Genomic DNA, 19,174 nt, shown 5'->3' with positions numbered 1-19,174 from the left:
GTTCTTGTAAGGGTTATGCCAACTAAAACGCTACTGTCAAAAGTTTCCAGTAATATTTGCTGCTGTTTATTTATTTTAGTGTGATACTTATCTATAACTATTCAAAATTCTGTTTACAAATTCAGTTGCTTTTGATACTTGCTTTTACTGACTTTTATAACTGAAAAAATGATACCTACAAAGATTCATAAATCCTAATGGAAGAATGCATCATTGGCTACATTACTGTTTTTTTTTTTTTTTTTAATACTAGGAATTCAACTCCAGGGCACTTTACTACATCCTCAGACCTTTTGTTTTTATTTGGATAGGGTCTCATTAAGTTGCTCAGGGTCTCAGCAAGTTGCTGAAGCTGGTCTTGAATTTTTGATCTGCCTCAGCCTCTGGAGTCCCAGGGATTACAGGTGTGTGCATGATGCTCGGCTAATAGTTCAATTCTTTTTTTTTTTTAATGTTTTAATTCTTAACTAATTTATGCATAGAATTTTGTTGAGATTGGCAGTGACAGTCCCTTCTTCTGATCTTGATCAGTTATTCTTGCTAATTAATTGGAAAGTGCTGCAGAATAAAAAATTAGATTTTTTTTTTCTCCCTAAACTTTTTGTTCAGAAGACTTTTAGGTTGGTTGGGATAGTCTTTCCATATTTTTAAACCTTTTGTAACCTGTGTAGATAATGTCTTCTAAAAACAGACTGTGTTTAAATAGACAGTGTTTTTAAAAAGTCATTGTTTTCAACAACAAAATCATGGAACAATGGAAACATTTCCAAATATAGTTTTAAGAACTATTCCCTCTTTATAGTACAGGTATCATTTGAAAAGGCGTTATTTTCTTTTTCACTATTAAAATATTTTTCTTATTTTCAAAAGACAGATTAAATATATTGTATTTTTGGGACCTGCAGGTAGCATATACTAACGATAGCTGTTTATCATCATATAAATGTTTGGCATATTTAGAACTACTTACACTGTGGAAAAGGGAATTGCTTATTGCAAAACTCAGCTTTTAAGAACTTGATGAAAAGAAAAATCAGGAAACCAGAAAGTTATTTTCACACACTATCTCTTTACAAAGATTCCACCATTTAAAGATCTGTTTTTAGTATATAGAATGTAAGCCTAAGTAAGTTTCAGTATGCTGAAATGGAATGTTCACTTGAGGACACTGCTCTTAACTCTTCTGTTGTGGAACTGCTGGTCAGCTCTGTACAGATCTGAATTAAGAGTACTAATGCCTATTTATATAGTAACTTGTAGTACAACTTTGTAATATAACCATTGAGACATTTAATGTAGAATATCTGATTTTCTTCTTACATCCCTATGAATCATCTTTTACACTTCCATATATATATATATATATATATATATATATATATATACACACGCCCCACTTTGGAGAGAAGTACTTTAAACAGTTCCTGGTGGGAGGGGGAAGGAGGAGCAAGGGGTTTGGAATGGCTCCGCAGTTGGAATGGGCTGTTTGATAGTTTCATGAGTTCCTTGTCTCTAGAAGAGGGCAAAACATAGAGGAAATCTGCTTGGTAGGAGGTTGGATTTAAGACTCCCACTCCAAACCCTTTAAGAATATGACTTTAATTTTTTAAATGGAAGTTCTTCCATGAATGAATTAAATACATATGCTATTGAGAGGCTTAGAGATCTAATAGTGAACTAAACAAAGACCCTTTTCTCATAGGAATTCAGTGTGGTACAAGTAGATAGATATTAGCAACTCAGTACATCAAAGTCTTTTAAGTTCAATTTAATAATTTGTTTGCTTTGATATTTATGTCTTATTGGAATATATAATAAAATTGTTTTCAGTTCTGGAAATATTATTACCATTATTTGCCAAATGCTATAGTAGAAACTGGAGTGTGGCCTTTTTTAAAAAAAATATATGCATGAAACTCATTGATGATAACAGAAAGCAAAATGGCTTTAAACAGAAGAGCCTCAAGGAAATCTACAGGAGGGCATTTATTTGCTGAGAATTTCAGGTGGTTCTACTTTTACTTTAAGAATTTTTGAATCACATGGAAGTACTTTAGTGAACTAATGGGGAAAATGTCAACAGACTACACAACAAGGGGTCAATTTGACCAAGTTAGGTTTAGAAGTTTGTTCTGTTCATAGTGTAGAGTAAACTTTGGATTTGCACAGGTTGAATTTCAAAGTACCTTATGAAATAAACAAGACAGACATAAGGGATTTTTGCCCAAGTGCACATAAGACTTTAAGTGCAACCTATTTAAACATCATGTAATTAGGCAAATTGCAGCTAAGTAATACAGTGTAAATTCTTGAACTACTTTGTTAACATCTGACACATTTTCTTTTTAATATTATTCTTCAGTGTTGTAATACAATTTACTGAAGCATTATATTAGAAATTTTAAGTAGCCACAAAATTGGGACAGAAATTTTGTTTGTACTGAGAAAAGAATTCCTCAAATCCATTTTCTTAAATAGTTGTCTAATGTTGACAGATTCTCATTTGCAAAGGCTGTCATTGTTTATGTACACTTAAAATGTTTGATGTATTTTTAATTGTTCATTTTAATTATAACACTAATATGTTTATTGTAAAGAAAAAAAACAGAAAAGAAATATGTAAAGTATGAAGTAATAGTACCTAATCCTATCTCTTCCAGAGAGAACAATATGGCATACAAATTTCAAATTTTTTTTTTAAAGAGAGAGGAGAGAGAGAGAGAGAGAGAGAGAGAGAGAGAGAGAGAGAGAGAATTTTTAATATTATTTTTTAGTTCTCGGCGGACACAACATCTCCGTTGGTATGTGGTGCTGAGGATCGAACCCGGGCCGCACGCATGCTAGGCGAGTGCGCTACCGCTTGAGCCACATCCCCAGCCCCAAATTTCAAATTTTTAATTATGGAAATAATATATGAAACAAGCAGTTTTGAACTTAGCTTTTTTTGTCTTACATGGGGGTAGTAAATGAAGGAGGAACTTGAGACTGGAGTGAGTTTAAGTTTTACCATGAAGAATTTTGAGGGGGCTTTGAAATATTCAAGTAGAGATGACAGGAGGCATAGAGGAGAATTGGAGTTGATAGACTGGAGCACCAGAGGGAGTCAGTAGTCATTGAAACTGGAAATAGATGCAAAGTAGGTGCATTAGGTTGAGAGATATGGCTGAAGATAAAATACCAACATTTTAAGTAGCAAAGGGTTGGAAAAAAGACAGAGTGAAGTGTCACAGAAGCCAAAGGAAGTTAGAATTCCAAAATGGGAATAGAGATGGTCTTAGGTCTAGGTAGAGATGAGAATATCAGGAAGAGGAGGACTGAATGTTGTCATTGCATTTGTTAGTTATTGATGACTAAGAGAAAGTTCAGAGGAGTTAGGATTAGAAGGTAGATGGTAATTTCTGGTTTGAGCAAATATGTAATTTGGCTAAAGAAAGAAAAATGGGATTAATGACTAGAGGAAACATGGAATCAAGGTAAGGGGTTTTAGTTTACTTTTGGAAAAATAACTATTATTAAGCATTTTCCATATCTACATACAGTAACTGGTCACTTTGTCATACATTATCTTACTCTGAATTGGGTAGTAAACATTTCCTTTTTACTATTCAGTAACTTACTTAGGCATAGTAGTAGTAAGCAGTACAGCAAGATGTGAAACCTAAATCTGACTTCTGTGTTCTTTTTGTACATTGCCTTTAAACATATAAGAAACCTTAGCTTCTTGGACATTAGCAGCACTGAGTTCACCTGGGAATCTGTTAATATGAAAATTTCTGGTCCCTTGCTACAAATTCTGATTCTAGAAATCCAAGAATTTACATTTTTAAATAAGCATCCTAAAAGAATCTGATGCATATTTTCTGACTGTATTCTGAAAATTATTAGTACTAAAAAGATGGAGTTTTTTTTTTTTTTTTTCCATTTAGGGCTGGATTTATTTTTTTTGCTGGAGGCGAGTCCTGGAGATTGAATGCAGGGCCTCACACATGCTGGGCAAGGCCTCTACCATTGAGCTACAATTACAGTATGTTTTTTATTTGAGGTAGGGTCTTGCTAAGTTGTCCATGCTGACCTTGAACTTGAAGTTCTCCTGCCTCAACCTGAGTTGCTGGAATTACAGGTGTGTGCAACTTCACCTGGCCTCCATTTAGTTTTAAAAGCCTGGTCTGCAAAACTGAGACTACATTTTTGAGAATTATGATACGTTAGGACATGATTTTGCTTAGCCTTCTCCAAAATCTTCCATTGTAAAAATATATTTCTCTTTTAAATTTTTTTTCCTTCAGTGATTAATGGACTTTTCATAAGTTACTTATTTTTCTGGTCCTCAGTCAGCGTATCTATAAAACGGGCATTCAGTACCTAATTCAGAGGGCTTTTGTGAAGATTTAATGCAATAATTGAGGTATAAAATAGTACAATGTAGTGTCCTGCATGTACTAGGTGCTAAATATTAATTGATCTAAATAAGTTCTTGCAAATTTTTATGCACTTTTTGTCCCTATTTGAATTCTGATGCTTTGATTTAAACTAGTGAAGATATATTCTTTCCCTAGTTAATCTTGTGGAATTATGTATTAACAAGGAACATGTAATTTAAAGTTTGCTTTTCTTCATACTGCTAGGCACACCTTGAATTCCTAGTAGAGCTCATCATTGTACTGTATAGGCATTCAACATTTTGACAGTGTTTCCTTGGTACCAGGAACTATGTTGGTCACTTTACATGTACTGTTTCATTTGTGGTCACAATAACCCTATGAAATGAATACTATCCCAATTTTATGGAGAGGAAATTGAGACTTGGAAGTTAGGAACTTGTCCAAAGCTACCCAGCTAGCTAAGTGATTGCGTTAGGACCTGAACATGTGCTATGTTTTTTTTTTTTTTTTTTTTTTTTTTTTTTTTGTACCAGGCACTTGACCATCAACCACATTCCCAGCCCTATTTTGTATTTTATGTAGAAACAGGTTTTACTGAGTTGCTTAGCACCTCACAGTTGCTGAGGCTGACTTTGAACTCATGACCCGACCGCCCCCGCAGCCTCCTGAGCTGCTGGGATTACACCGCACCTGGCTGTGCTATGTTTTAAAGGAGTGGTCCTCAAACATGTTTGCTTACTTAGCCCTTAAAAACATTGAAGCAAAACAAAATAATGTATTCCTTATACATTTTAAAATTGACTTAACATTTTTTCATAAGTTAAATAATTGTAGATGATAATGTTGTGTCATAAATATTGACATAAAAATGTCGATTTTTTTTTTTTTTAACCAGTAGGGTCTCAATTTCCACCCCTTAGCCACTTTAAAGTGTCAAAGCTTGGAATGGTAATGCATGCCTATAATCCCAGTGGCTTGGGAGGCTGAGGCAGGAGGATTGCAAGTTCAACAATTTAGCACAACAATTTAGTTGGGACCCTGTCTCAAAAAAAAAAAAAAAAAAAAGTCTGGATATGGCTTAGTAGTTACATGCCCCTCGGTTCAATCCCTGGTACCTAAATAAGTTAAGTAAATAAAAGTGCTCAAACAAACTTTTCATTAATAGTTGGAATTTTAACATATCTTTTTTCATTAACTTCATATTTCCATTTTCCTCTCTAGAATTGTTATAATTTGTATATTTTATGCTTAAGATTTATTGATCATGCTTCCATATTTATTTATAATAAAAAGGTACAAATTGAAATTAATCATAATTAAAAGTTTCTTGTTATTATTTCTTTTTAAAATTTTTTTCTTTTGGTACTGGGGATTGAACCCAGGGGTGCTTAACCATGAGCCACATCCACCTTGCAATCCTCCTTCCTGCCTCAGCCTCCCAAGCCACTGGCATTATAGGGGTGTGCGCCATGGCACCCAGCCTGTTATTATTTCTTTTGCATCATATGAATACTTTCTAGTATAACATTTCAATTCCTTGAGTGATCTCATCATCATTTTTAAATTAGTGGTAATTGTACAGCTTACCATATTCACCTTATCAATACCTTCTTCAATAATCATTAGGCTTTAAGTGCTAAGATTTTTCCTCTGGATTCAGTTGTTATTATAATTACTATAAGTGTACAGTTGGTCAAAACAATATAAATGTATTATACATTTTGATAATTAAAAACTTACTAGAAATAAATTTCCTATTTATTTTCTGATGAGATACTCCTTGAAGATATAATTGATATATTTTCTGATGAGACACTCACCTGTTATGGTAATGTGTCCTTATGCTTAGTGTACACCATTGGCTGAACTATCTATAGCCTCATGCTTAGATAACCTTCAAAATGAATATGGATGGGTTGTTTCTCCCTATACTCTAATTAATTCTTGTATCCTTAGTCGAATACACTTAAACCTAGAATTCAGTACACCCCAGCATAAATTTCATTCTAAATTTTTAAAGTAGATATAAACTTGAGAAATACTGATATAGTAAATAAGAATTGAGGAATTTTACAGTAGCAGTATAGTTTAGTTTTTGGAGTTACTGGGATTGTCGTGTCAAAATAAATAAAAGCATAAGATAGGAAAGACCAGAAAATATATTACTGGCCCTGCTTCTACATACAGTTGCCTCTGCATGTGTTACTTTGCTGGTTAACTTTGAGCCTCTGGTCTCAGCTTAAAAATCAAACTTTCTCTGGAGGCCTGCTGTTAGTTAGCTCCAGGTTAGCTTCTGTCATGTGCTTAAAAGAGCCATCTATTTCCTCTGTCATGCAACTCGTTATTCTTTAACAAAGTCTCTTGGGTGTTGAATACATCTTAATGAAAACCAAATCACCTTTTATCTTGGTCTCTGCTTTCTTTTCTGTGCTTATTCACAGGTATGGGCATATTCATATCTTTGAAAAAGTTAATTTTATGTTCTTTGTGTGATTTCAGAATGAATTTGGTTTTTCTCTTTAGTGTCTCAATGAAATCCTGGAGTCAGCAGATGCACCTTTAGAAGTCACCGAAGGATTTATTCAGTCGATTTCTCTGTCAGTTCCATGGGGCTCCTTGCTACAGGACAATTGTGCACTGGAAGTAAAAGGGTTAGAAATGGTCTTCCGACCTAGACCTCGCCTAGGTAGGTTGTTATATGTTCCTGTTTTATTTGCTTCTATTTTTACCCTACAGAGATTGAGAAAGTAGCCTGATTGATTTATTGATTTTCATTGTGTTTATAAAAATTTCAGTTGATAAAATATTAGGATTTGGTTCTTTGTAGGATGTGTGTGATGAAAATTCTAAGAGTTGTTTCTTTCCCTGTTTACTCACAGGAACTTCAGTGTACATATACTTTGGTTTATGTAATTATTTGTTACTTATTATCTAAAGTTTTAAAGATTCAGAGTATTGCCACTTAACAAGGAAGAGTACTCAAAGCTATTCTGATATAAATAAGGTGAGCAGGGAGAAGGGAATGCTCTTCTTGAGAATGTCTACTTATAAATGTAGAAAAAAAATAGGATTGATAAATTTAGAGGAAAAGTATGCAGTGATAAACATTTTAATCCTATACTGTATGAAACTCCAAAGTTTAAATTTTGCTTAGTAGAATTATAGTGATCTGTATTTTGAAAATTGATAGTATAATCATGGATATCCTCTTTAATAATCTGATATTTAATTTATCAGAATATTCTCTATTTTAACTATGATGGGTATATATAATACTTCCCTATGAAAAGTCAAACTTTAAAATATTTTTTCCTTTTAAAATATTCCATTAAGAGGACTTGTAAATTCCATTTTGGAAAGCAGTAATTTTTCTAGTAATCTTCATTTATTTTGAATACCTAAGGAGGTATGATGGAATTTTCTTAGGAGGAAAAATCTGGAAAGAATATTTTACAGTTCATTTGTTTCCTCCACAAAAGATGTTCCTTTGTATTACCTACACTTATGCTAATTTCCAAAGTTATATCATCTGCCACCTCTGCCAGATTTCCTGTTGATCCCCTCAGCTAGGAGATGATTCTTCTCTTGGCTTTTATGATGTTTTCATTTGACTCTCAGTAGTCTTCTATTAATTCTTCTTAGCCATGCTGTATTTTTTCTACTATTTGTAAGCATTCCAAGGGCAATTCATAATTCATTTTTCTATGCTCTATAGCAGGTTAGCAAACTCTGGCCTACAAGATAAATCAAGCCTGTTACTTTTTTTTTTTTTTTTGGTACTGGGGATTGAACTCTGGGACACTTGACCACTGAGCCACATCCCCAACCCTATTTTTGTATTTTATTTAGAGACAGGGTCTCACTGAGTTGCTTAGCACCTCTCCGTTGCTTAGGCTGGCTTTGAACTTGCAATTCTCCTGTCTCAGCCTCCGAAGCCACTGGGATAACAGGTGTGCACCACTGATCCCAGCTTGTTAACTGTTTTTATAAATAAAATTTTATGGAAACACAGCCATGCCTTTTTTATTTACTTTCTACTTTAACACTATTGTAGGAGAGTTGTGATAGAGAACATATTGCCCACAAAGCCTAAAATATTCAATATCTCACCCTTTATAGAAAATTAATTGCCTCTCGCTGGGTGTAGTGGTACACACCTGTAATTCTAACACTAGGAAGCTCAGGCAGAAGAGGCCAGCCTCAGCAACTTGAGACCCTATCTCAAATAAAATCTAAATCACCCCAAGTAATCTCCAGAAACAAACAAACAAACAAAAAAAAAAGAGTTCATTGAACCCTGCTGTATAGTATTTAGAACAGTAACATACATGTACAAAAATAATCCTTGTTGAATGAGTGTATGAATTAATATTTTCTAAAAGTAAAATATATAGTGAAATCACATATCGCTGGAATTTTTCATGTGATCTGCTTTTGTAAGGTGGTATTTAAATCTCAAGAGTAATTTCTAGAATATTGTTTCCCTGTGTAATACCCTAGTGTTAAAAATCTATCTGCACAATACATCGGAACTAGAAAAAAATGATTGTTTTTTTCAAAGCCTCCCTGAACTCATTAATTGACTTTAAAATAAGTGTCATAAATCTAAACTTAATAACTATATATTAATAATAAATCTACTTGAAATATGTTAATTTTAAGAAATGGGGGAGGGGGAAGTATTAGGGTAGGTATGACATTGATCAAATTGTATTGTTACACTGTATGCATGTACAAATATGTAGCAACAAATCTCATTATGTACAACTATAATGCAGCAATAAAAAAGTGGGAAATTCAAAGAAATGGCATTGTTGAAATTTTGAGAAATTATGGATTAATCTTTATTTTCTGTAGCAACTGGTTCTGAGCCTATGTATTGGTCAAGTTTCATGACCAGCAGTATGCAACTGGCAAAAGAATGTCTTAGCCAAAAATTAACAGATGAACAAGGAGAAGGATCCCAGCCTTTTGAAGGGCTTGAAAAATTTGCTGAAACCATCGAAACAGGTTTGACATTATTGATCATCTCTAAAAATTCTAATTTTATTTAGCAATTTAGAACCTTAATAACTTAAGTCTTGTATAAGGCAGCCCTCTTGGAGAGAATTAATGTTCTCATTTCAGAACTTTACAATTGGGGTTATTTCATTTAATTTCAATTATTCCCCTAGTCTCTCATTTGTTTGATTTATTACATTTGCCAAATGATGTGATTGGAGTTCAACAGACAGTGTTAGTGACTGTTCTAAGTATCTATTGAACAGTAGCTTGGGTACGTATTCAGTAAGTGTAATATCTATTTTAAAACTCAGAATTTGGGACTTTTAATGGAAAGAAATCTGGCTTTTTTATTTTGTAAGTTGTTATCAAACAAGTATTTTTTCTTTTATTAGAACTTTTTATTTAGTAGATATATGGTTCTTCCATTAATGATTAATTGTTTATTCTAGTACTAAGAAGAGTAAAAGTCACTTTTATAGACACTGTTTTGAGAATTGAACATGTGCCAGAAAATTCTAAAACTGGATCAGCCCTTGAAATTCGAATAGAAAGGTAAGAATTTTCTTTAAAAAAATATTTATTTTTTAATTTTCGGCGGACACAACATCTTTATTTGTATGTGGGGCTGAGGATCGAACCCGGGCCGCATGCATGCCAGTCGAGCGTGATACCGCTTGAGCCGCATCCCCAGCCCCAGGTAAGAATTTTTAAGAATTTGAAAATAACTGTATTCTGACTCTCACATTACATTTCAAAATGCTGGGCTGGGAATGTGGCTCAGTGGACGAGAGCTCAGTGGAAGAGAGCTTATCTAGCATGTGTGAGTCCCTTGGTTCAATTCCTAATACTGCAAAAATTAAAAAAATAAATTCAGGATGCTTTTGGAGACTAGAGGTGATGATATTAAATTAAAATACTACATAACATTGGAGTAAAGTGCTATTCTCCAAGTTATATTCTAATTCCATTATTGAAATTACTATGTTAAATTTAAAGCAAGTAGTTTTCTTTTAGTTATCAAATCAAAGCTACAAGTATTGGAGTGCTACTAAATTTTAGGCTGTCTTGTGAGTTTGCGTTTTTTTTTTGTGGAGCAATGCAATATGTAGGTGGGTTTCATTAATGTGAAGGTCTGGCTTTGCTGTGCTTAATCTTAGTGCTGCTTGATTGAGAGAGGGGGAAGGAAGGCACTGTTTCTTTGGAGAATTCTGTAAGCATTTGTTTCAGGCAAATATCTGTAATATTGATTTACTTAAAAAGATATAAACATGCTGCTTTTAATTTTCTGTGTACCCACTTGGTAGCACCCCTATAAAAGCTTGAAAGCAGATTTATTTACATATGTACATCTGAGTGTTGATGTGAAGTCATATCTTCACCAGTGTTGGTGCTGTACAACTTGCTAAGAGAAATGAGCAGGATGAGGTATGTACACCAAGCCCCAAAGACACTTTTTTTTTGTACTGGGGATTGAACTCAGGTAACTTAACCACTGAGCCATATCCCCAGCTCCTTTTATGTTTTATTTAGAGACAGGGCCTCGTTGATTTGCTTAGGGCTTCACTAAGTTGTTGAGGTTGGCTTTGAACTGTATCCTCCTGCCTCAGCCTCCTGAGCCACTGGAATTACAGGTGTGTGCCAAGACTCCTGGCCCCAAAGACCCTTTGTATATTTATCTATTGGGGTCCTTTTCCAGGGTTTAAAGAGATGTGCTATGGTTTCTGTTTTTCTCAAAAATACATCTGTTGTTAAACAATTATTGTTAATGATCTTTGAAAATAGGGGGCATTGCCTTAGATGGCATATTAAAACTGTTTGTAACATCTCATGCATTTGGAACCACAAACTTTATCTTATTTAAAATGAAGATTGGTCACACAAGAATTCAAGAAATGTCATTTTCAGACTTGTGACTTGAAGCCAAATGCTGTCTCACTGTTACCAAGAGAGATTTTGGGAAGAGTACAGGAATTGTTTTCCTTGAAGCTAACTTTAGGAAGTTATTAATTTTTTCCTTCAATTTAAGAGTCTTATAAAGTTATTTTTCTTGGAGTTTAAGGTCTCTGGGAAATATTTACTGAAGTGTGATCATTCTGACCTATTTTATAGGCATTATTATAGGTACATTCTAAGAAATGCTAACACCTGAAAAGTCTCTTTAACTTAAAAGCTCTCCATTTTTTTTTATTATTGCAAATAAGTTGTCCCAGGAGTTTTGTTCAAATAATCTTTTTGTTTTTAATTTTTAGAACTGTATACTGCGATGAAACTGCTGACGAATCCTCAGGAATTAATGTACATCAGCCCACAGCTTTTGCTCACAAGTTACTTCAGCTCTCTGGAGTGTCTCTCTTTTGGGATGAGTTTTCTGCATCAGCAAAATCTTCCCCAGTGTGTTCGACTGCACCAGTGGTAAGAGAAACAGAACAATCCTAAACTTGATCATAGATTTCTCAAAGGTTTAAATGAGGACTGTTAAATTTTTCTAGGATGTATAGTATGGCCTAAGTCTTCATCTGATTTGCAAGTTAACACAATATTCAATATGGCAATATGTATTTCAGATATTTAAATATACTTGTACTTTTAATTAATCCCCCCCCCCATTTTTTTTAAGCTAGTTTGCTATGTGTTAGTTTGACAGAGAAATGTTGGCAGAATTATTGGGGCAGAATGGCTCATTAGTATATAATCCTTTTACAATATAAACTGGAAATTAAGCAATATTCAAATTTATCTCACAGAATGAACATATTGCTGAAAATTTATTTTACAAATTCTGCCTTTAAAAAAAATCTGTGCAATTAAGGAACTCTGTTAATTTCTTCCAAGAGTACAAAATCTTTATATATCAGTCATTCCATTATTTACCCTTTACATTATTTCCCAAATTGGGTATTCTTAATTATAGTGTCTGTTAGGTTTTCTTACTAAATTGAGCAGATATTATGCTTTCTTCATGAAGTCCTTTCCATGTAGTGTTTTCATTACTAGCCCAATGTAGTACTGTTTTATTTTAGCTACAGATATAGTTTATCCATTGTAACAATATAGTTTTGCATGCCAAATATTTTATTCTTAAGTTGACATTTACTTTTTGCATTCCAGTTTATTTACACTAAGCTTTTTAAATAGTTCCTTTATTCTTATTGCATTATTTTAGGAAAATGAGCCAAAGCTGTCACCTAGCTGGAACCCCAAAATTGTTTGTGAGCCACACCCACAACTAACTAGAAATTTACCAGAGATAGCGCCCTCTGACCCAGTGCAGATTGGTGGATTAATTGGTAGGTTGGAGTTGAGTCTCACGTTGAAACAGAATGAAGTACTTCCTGGAGCTAAGGTCAGTGTTTATTTTCTCTAATAAAATTAAAAGTATTCTTTAATCTATACACTGAGCCTCTGGTTGGTTACTGTAGATTACCCTGTAACAAAGGTATCTGCAGTTTTGGAATCAGCATTTTATTCTCACTTGGACCTGGTGTTTGGGGTCACAAAATTAAAGTGAGGACTGACTTGGCCTTACTCTTATGCAAGTCAGGTTTTATGAAGAGTTGCCTCCTACACTCACTCTTCCCGTTCTAACAGTCCAAAACCAAAAGCATGGTTTTATTGATTAAGATAACTAGATTTCATTATATAATAGTGTCTTTCTATTGTCATAAAATTAAGATGTTAAAAAGGAAAAGAGATTTGAAAAGCAAGTTGAATGTAGAAATGTCCATCCATATTTTGAATGGAATGACTGTTTATAGTTGTGCAATATTTATGAAAAAATATTCACTTATTATTCTTGTAGCTTTTTTTTTTTTTGAGAATTTTAATATTTATTTTTTAGTTCTCGGCGGACACAACATCTTTGTTTGTATGTGGTGCTGAGGATTGAACCTGGGCCGCACGCATGCCAGGCGAGCGCGCTACCGCTTGAGCCACATCCCCAGCCCCCTCTTGTAGCTTTTTGAAGACATTGTATAAAGACAATGAAAGATACACTAAGGGGTATGGATATTACTATGGGAATATAGAAGAGGGACACACTGAATGCTTGTAAATATACATAGAAAAATTTTCAGTGTATTGAGGAATCCTCAAATCTTTTCTTGGATTGGGATGTTTGACTCATGATGGAGGAGGAAATCTAAATTAGAATGAAGACAGTTCTATTTCTGATTATTGTTCTCTTTCTTGTTTACTGACTTGTCCTACCTCAAGATGGTATAAAATTCTTTCACTAGGTCTTCAACTGTCTTCCTGAAATAACATGAGAGGCTCCTTAGGGAGTGGATAATTGTAGGTGTGTGTAAGCCCCATGGGAGCTCCCCTGCTGTGGCAATATCCTTGGGATACCAGCACAAAACTGTCTTTAGGGAATGTATTTATCATTTATTTATTTATTTTTTTTTTAAAGAGAGAGTGAGAGACAGAGAGAGAGTGAGAGAGATTTTTTTTTTTTAATATTTATTTTTTAGTTTTCGGTGGGCACAACATCTCTGTTTGTATGTGGTGCTGAGACTCGAACCCGGGCCGCACGCATGCCAGGCGAGCGCGCTACCGCTTGAGCCACATCCCTAGCCCCATATTTATCATTTCTTTAAGAAGGAAAAACTATAACAATAATTTTTATAGTTCAATTTTGATCAAATATATATCATTCTCAATATTTATGTTTTTGATCTTTGTATACACCCAAAGTTTTTAATATTATGTATTGATATGTATAAATTTTTGTCATATGATACTTTTAGAGTTTGTATATTAGGTGACAAATGGACACCTGGAAATTTTGTGTGGCAGCATTGTGTACCAGCAAATATTTGGTATTAGAGATACTATAATCCTTGTCTCTTTAATAACTTTTGTGTAATAAATTGGGTACGTGAAATACATTTTGTGTTTATTTAATGAAAATGAGTGCTAAATGGGAAAAAAAGAGTTCTAGAAATTAGCATTGAGAAGCATAGATCTTATAACCTTAATACAGAGTAGACAAGGTGTGTTTACAAGATGTGCTCAAAGTGTTAGGTCTTTAGTCTCTTTCCAGTGTTCATTAAACTTAAACTTTTTAACTGTGCATTCTAAATGTTAAGAAAGGTTTCATGGGTCGGGGTTGTGGCTCAGTGTTGGGGCACTTGCCTAGTATTTGTGAGTCACAGGGTTCAATTTTTAGTACCACATATAAATAAAATAAAGGTCCATTGACAACTAAAAGAAATTAATCACACAAAAAGAAAGGTTTCATGCTATTTTTTTTTAGTTCTGCAAGAATAGTATACACTCAAGTAGTAAGTCTGATATTTCATATTTCCAATCTTAGTGTATGTTTTCAGCAATGCATTATATATGAAAGTAGAGGACTGCCTGGATTGATTTAAAGAGATTTTGTTTTAGCTACTGTGTTACACTGTGTTGAAAAATTTTTTGCTTATTTTATATTTCCAAAAGTAATAAGTACTTCATCTATTGTATGCCAAATTCAGAATCTATTTTTTTTGTTAAAATACCTTTGTTTATTTATTTTTATGTGGTGCTGAGGATCAAACCCAGTGCTTCACATATGTGAGGCAAGCGCTCTACTGCTGAGCCACAACCCCAGCCCCCAGAATCTATTAATAACAAAATATTTTTACAAAAATTAGAATCACAACTCTTGATTATCTATTCTAATAAAGATCAGAGATTATACTTTCAACAAAGAAAATATTAAAAAAACATTAAAGAATTTGGCCTATAATCAGAAGTATGTTTTGCTGCTCTCCCCAGCCTTAATCAAGGGCATGGCTTAGAGTGTCAATGGTCAGTAAGGAGCCCCCTAAAACAGTCTGTGTGTAGCAGGGGGAGTCATGCCATGAAAGGAGAGAGGGCTCTTTATCTGGGTCAGCCTCTATTAAAATCTTGCTCTGCAAGTCACTTAATCTTGTGAACCTGTTTCCTCCTCTGTAAAACAAACAGTAGTAAGTAGAGAAAATATATACAAAGGCACCAATGCTCAAAATAAATGATAATAATAATTATTGTTTTTAAGGAATATATTATATTCTTAGATCATGGAAACTTCTCAGAGTCAATAGTAATTTATTTTTTGTTTGTACAATTAGAAGAAGTTTGTTTTTCTCTTGACAAAAAGCCATTTTCCAAATGTGAATGTGTTTTATTAATTGTATTATTTATCAATTGCAAAATGGTATACAAATACCAGAAGCTATTATTAGCTTATTCAAACTAAGAAGAGATGAATGAAAAATAAGGTGGGATATTTAACTTTTTAGAAGGCTGTGTAGAGAGTAGAGTGATTGCTTTTGTTGAGTATTCTCCAGGATCAGGAAGAGTGTGATGGAACTTTTGTTTTCAGAAAGAATAGTGAGCCAAGAATTGGAAGGAGAAAGGAAGGCCATGTAAGCACTGTCTTCTGTTACATGCCTGAAGTGGCTTCCACTCATGTCCAAGAGAGGATGGATGTTGGAACACAGTAGACGTCTATCTGAGAGGCACACTGCTTGGTGGCCTTGAGGTCTTTTCCTTTAGGTTTGTGTGAATTAGTAGAGAGACTCTTAGGTAAAGGAATTCAAGATTAGCAGTAAATATTTCTCTCAGTGCTTGAAATATACTGAAATTTATGGTGATGAAGTTTTGAAAGAGTATTCATCCTGAATGGTTTGTTTGTTTATTTTTTTAAGTTGGATGTTGATGGACAGATAGACTCTATTCATCTATTCCTGTCACCAAGACAGGTACACTTGCTTTTGGATATGTTAGCAGCTATTGCTGGACCAGGCAAGTATAATTCTGTTGTTTTTATTTTTAGTTCTCTGAAACTTTTAAATTGAAATATATAACATACATCTAAGAAAGTTTATTATTTTGAACATATGAAATTAAACATATATTGTAAATTAAAGATGTATCATGTCCTAAAGAGTTAATTCGATTGTGTCTTTTTGAATTGTGCCACCATGGCATATATTTACATTCAGAATGTGTCAGATTCTTGTTTCAAAATTGTTCTGACTGATTTCTTTGGTTGGGATAGTACTTCATACAAAGAAGAAAATGTAATTCTTGAACACAGTAAGTAGCATACATGTTAAAATATTTTTAGTAACTAATATATACTAGAGGTAAGATTTTTTGATTCCTGGTTAGTTGCCTACAATTGTTATTTAGATTTCTGATTAATATTGAATAGTGGTGTTTTGCACTGCCTTATGGTCTTAAGTTGCCATTGGTATTGGATAAATGGGATTTGGGAGAGAAATGCTTTAAATAACTTAACCTTGAATTTAATTACTGTTCTGCTTTCCTTTTGTATACTTGTAGAAAATTCTAGCAAAATAGGGTTAGCTAATAAAGATAGGAAAAACCGACCCATGCAGCAGGAAGACGAGTATCGAATTCAGATGGAATTAAACCGGTATTATTTGAGAAAAGATTCCCTTTCTGTGGGTGTATCTTCAGAGCAAAGCTTTTATGAGACAGAAACGGCTCGTACACCTTCTAGCCGTGGTAAGCAACTCAGTTGACACCAGAATCATACTTTATCATCATAGGTAAAATTAAACTTAATTTTGGCTTTTGTGAAAGGAGTTTAGCAGTGAATTAACAAAAGACCCATATCATTAAGAAAATTTTAATTTTTAAGTTTATCTAGTATTAATAGTGATGTGCCAGCACATGGTTGCTATTTTTTTATTTTGGTTTTGTCTTGTAAATGATGTTTTTGAGTAAAGTCAGTTTATAAAAGTGTAGATTTACACAAAAGATAAATTGGGAGTAATTATACATTTTGTCAAATTATGTGCTCACATAATGATATACAGTAGATTTCTTTAAATAGGAAACTTTATTAATCTTTCCATTAATTATATCTAAGTATCATCATTACCCAGTTTACATTTACAGGTGTTTTAGAATATATGAGCACTAATACCATAAATAGTAAGAATTAATAAAGTATGGAATGTTGAACCAAATAAAAAATTAAAGCCTTCTTAAATTTTGTCCGTAACTACCTTTATTTGCATAAGGGTACAACAATCTCCAAAAGATGGAAGTGAAACATAAATAGAAGTCTCAATAATATATTTGATTCTTTTTTTTTTAAAAAAAGAAATAGCTATATACATATGAAAAGAGAGAAGGCAATATATTTGTACTATTTATTTATGCTGGAGATTGAACCCCAGGGTCTTGTGTATGCTAATGACATTTTAACATGTAGATTTTTTTTTTAACTTCTAAATTGTCATATGATGTTTTAAAAATATACCTTGTAAAATACTGGGTATTAAAAACAACAAAACAAACAAAACAAAGCTTCACAAAACCACTCAGTAGGAAAGCATAACCTTTTGTTAACTAATATTCAATTGAGTTTTTGCTATGCCATTAATAACTTGGATTTAAATACCCCATTGGAAGTAATATACATTTTGGAGCATCACTGTATCTCAATATTTCAGAAGAAGATTATATTAATGTATATTAGCCCACTTTAAAGTATACAAAGTGGGTGAAATTTTGCTATAAGTGATAAAGTTTAATTCTCTCCAGAAGAAGAAGTTTTCTTCTCCATGGCTGATATGGACATGTCCCATAGTCTCTCTTCTCTTCCACCCCTTGGGGATCCCCCAAATATGGACCTGGAGTTATCACTAACTAGTACATACACTAATACCCCAGCAGGATCTCCATTAAGTGCTACTGTGGTAAAGTATTATTTTATTATTTTATTCTTAAAAAGTTACTTCTAAAATTTTGGACTTTATTCATATTCTTTAAAAAAATATCTTTCATAGCTTCAGCCAACATGGGGAGAGTTCCTTGATCATCATAAAGAACAGCCAGTGAGGGGGTCAGCATTTCCATCCAACCTGGTTCACCAGACATCTTTGCAGAAGGCTGGTGAGTAGAAGAGAGTTAATCTTTGTTTCCACTGGAACTTTTTTTTTTTAGTTGTAAATAGACACATATCTTTATTTTTATTTATTTATTTTTTTGTGGTGCTGAGGATCAAACCCAGGGCCTCAAGTGTGCAAGGCAAGCATTCTACCACTGAGCTACAACCCCAGCCCTCCTGGAATTTTTGAAATATTAAAAATTAAAAAATTCTTTTTAGTCATTCTACTTTATTTTTTTTAAATGTCAATTTTATTTAAAAAATTTTTTGGTGCTAGATTTGAACTCAGAGCCTTGTATATGTTAAGCATGTACTCTACTTACACCTGTCTTTTGGATTTTTTTTTTTTTTTTTTTTTTGGTCCTTTTTTGGTTTAGGCCATTTAACAAAGTTTAGAAAGAAAATGAATTGTTGAAAATTCCCTGTGAAGTGTTTTGTGTATTTAAATACTTGGATATTAAATACTTGTGTATTTAAATACTTTTGTGTATTTAAATACTTGGATATTGTTAGTGAAAAGTATCATGTAAGTTTCATATTATTATTAAAGTTTAGGATCCTCAACCATCTGATAATTATATATTTATTTTTGGTGTCAAGGATCTAACTCAGGGCCTCACAATGCCAGGCAAACACTCTACCATTGAGCCATGTCACCAGCCTCCTAATTTTTCTTTCACTGTTTATATATTCCTTGAAATAAAACCTCAAGTTTTTACTCCGCAAATATCAAAATTTTTTGTGGTGCTGGAGATGAAGGTTAGGGTCCCGTGCATGGTAGTCCAGTGCTCTACCACCGACCTGTATACCTCTACCCTTATTCTGCAAAATTTAATTGAAATAAACACAAACCTCAAAAGAAAATTTGGTTAGCAGCTTTTGATTAATTTTGATT

General features: G+C 33.3%; 1 protein-coding gene across 3 annotated transcripts in view; it reads left to right on the top strand.

Moving 5' to 3' along the window:
• ATG2B (autophagy related 2B) overlaps positions 1 to 19,174 on the top strand; it is a 66,428-nt gene that overhangs the window by 2,838 nt on the left and 44,416 nt on the right. For 2 of the 3 annotated variants that reach the window (XR_014021886.1, XM_081293466.1), the window contains exons 2-10: positions 6,906 to 7,068; positions 9,240 to 9,392; positions 9,836 to 9,938; positions 11,636 to 11,798; positions 12,550 to 12,729; positions 16,061 to 16,157; positions 16,701 to 16,886; positions 17,934 to 18,088; positions 18,179 to 18,284. Coding sequence is in view for 2 of the 3 variants with exons in the window: in XM_081293466.1 (XP_081149592.1) it covers positions 6,906 to 7,068; positions 9,240 to 9,392; positions 9,836 to 9,938; positions 11,636 to 11,798; positions 12,550 to 12,729; positions 16,061 to 16,157; positions 16,701 to 16,886; positions 17,934 to 18,088; positions 18,179 to 18,284 (1,306 nt within the window). In the remaining variant the exon portion in view is untranslated. The remainder of the gene's footprint in view (positions 1 to 6,905; positions 7,069 to 9,239; positions 9,393 to 9,835; positions 9,939 to 11,635; positions 11,799 to 12,549; positions 12,730 to 16,060; positions 16,158 to 16,700; positions 16,887 to 17,933; positions 18,089 to 18,178; positions 18,285 to 19,174) is intronic. The other variant, XM_081293467.1, reaches the window with a different exon arrangement.

Source organism: Spermophilus citellus, assembly GCF_964194105.1.
Source record: "Spermophilus citellus genome assembly, chromosome: 4".
NCBI lineage: Eukaryota > Metazoa > Chordata > Mammalia > Rodentia > Sciuridae > Spermophilus > Spermophilus citellus.
The sequence above is the reverse complement of the archived record's forward strand: the minus strand, read 5'-3'. Positions and strand labels throughout refer to the sequence as shown.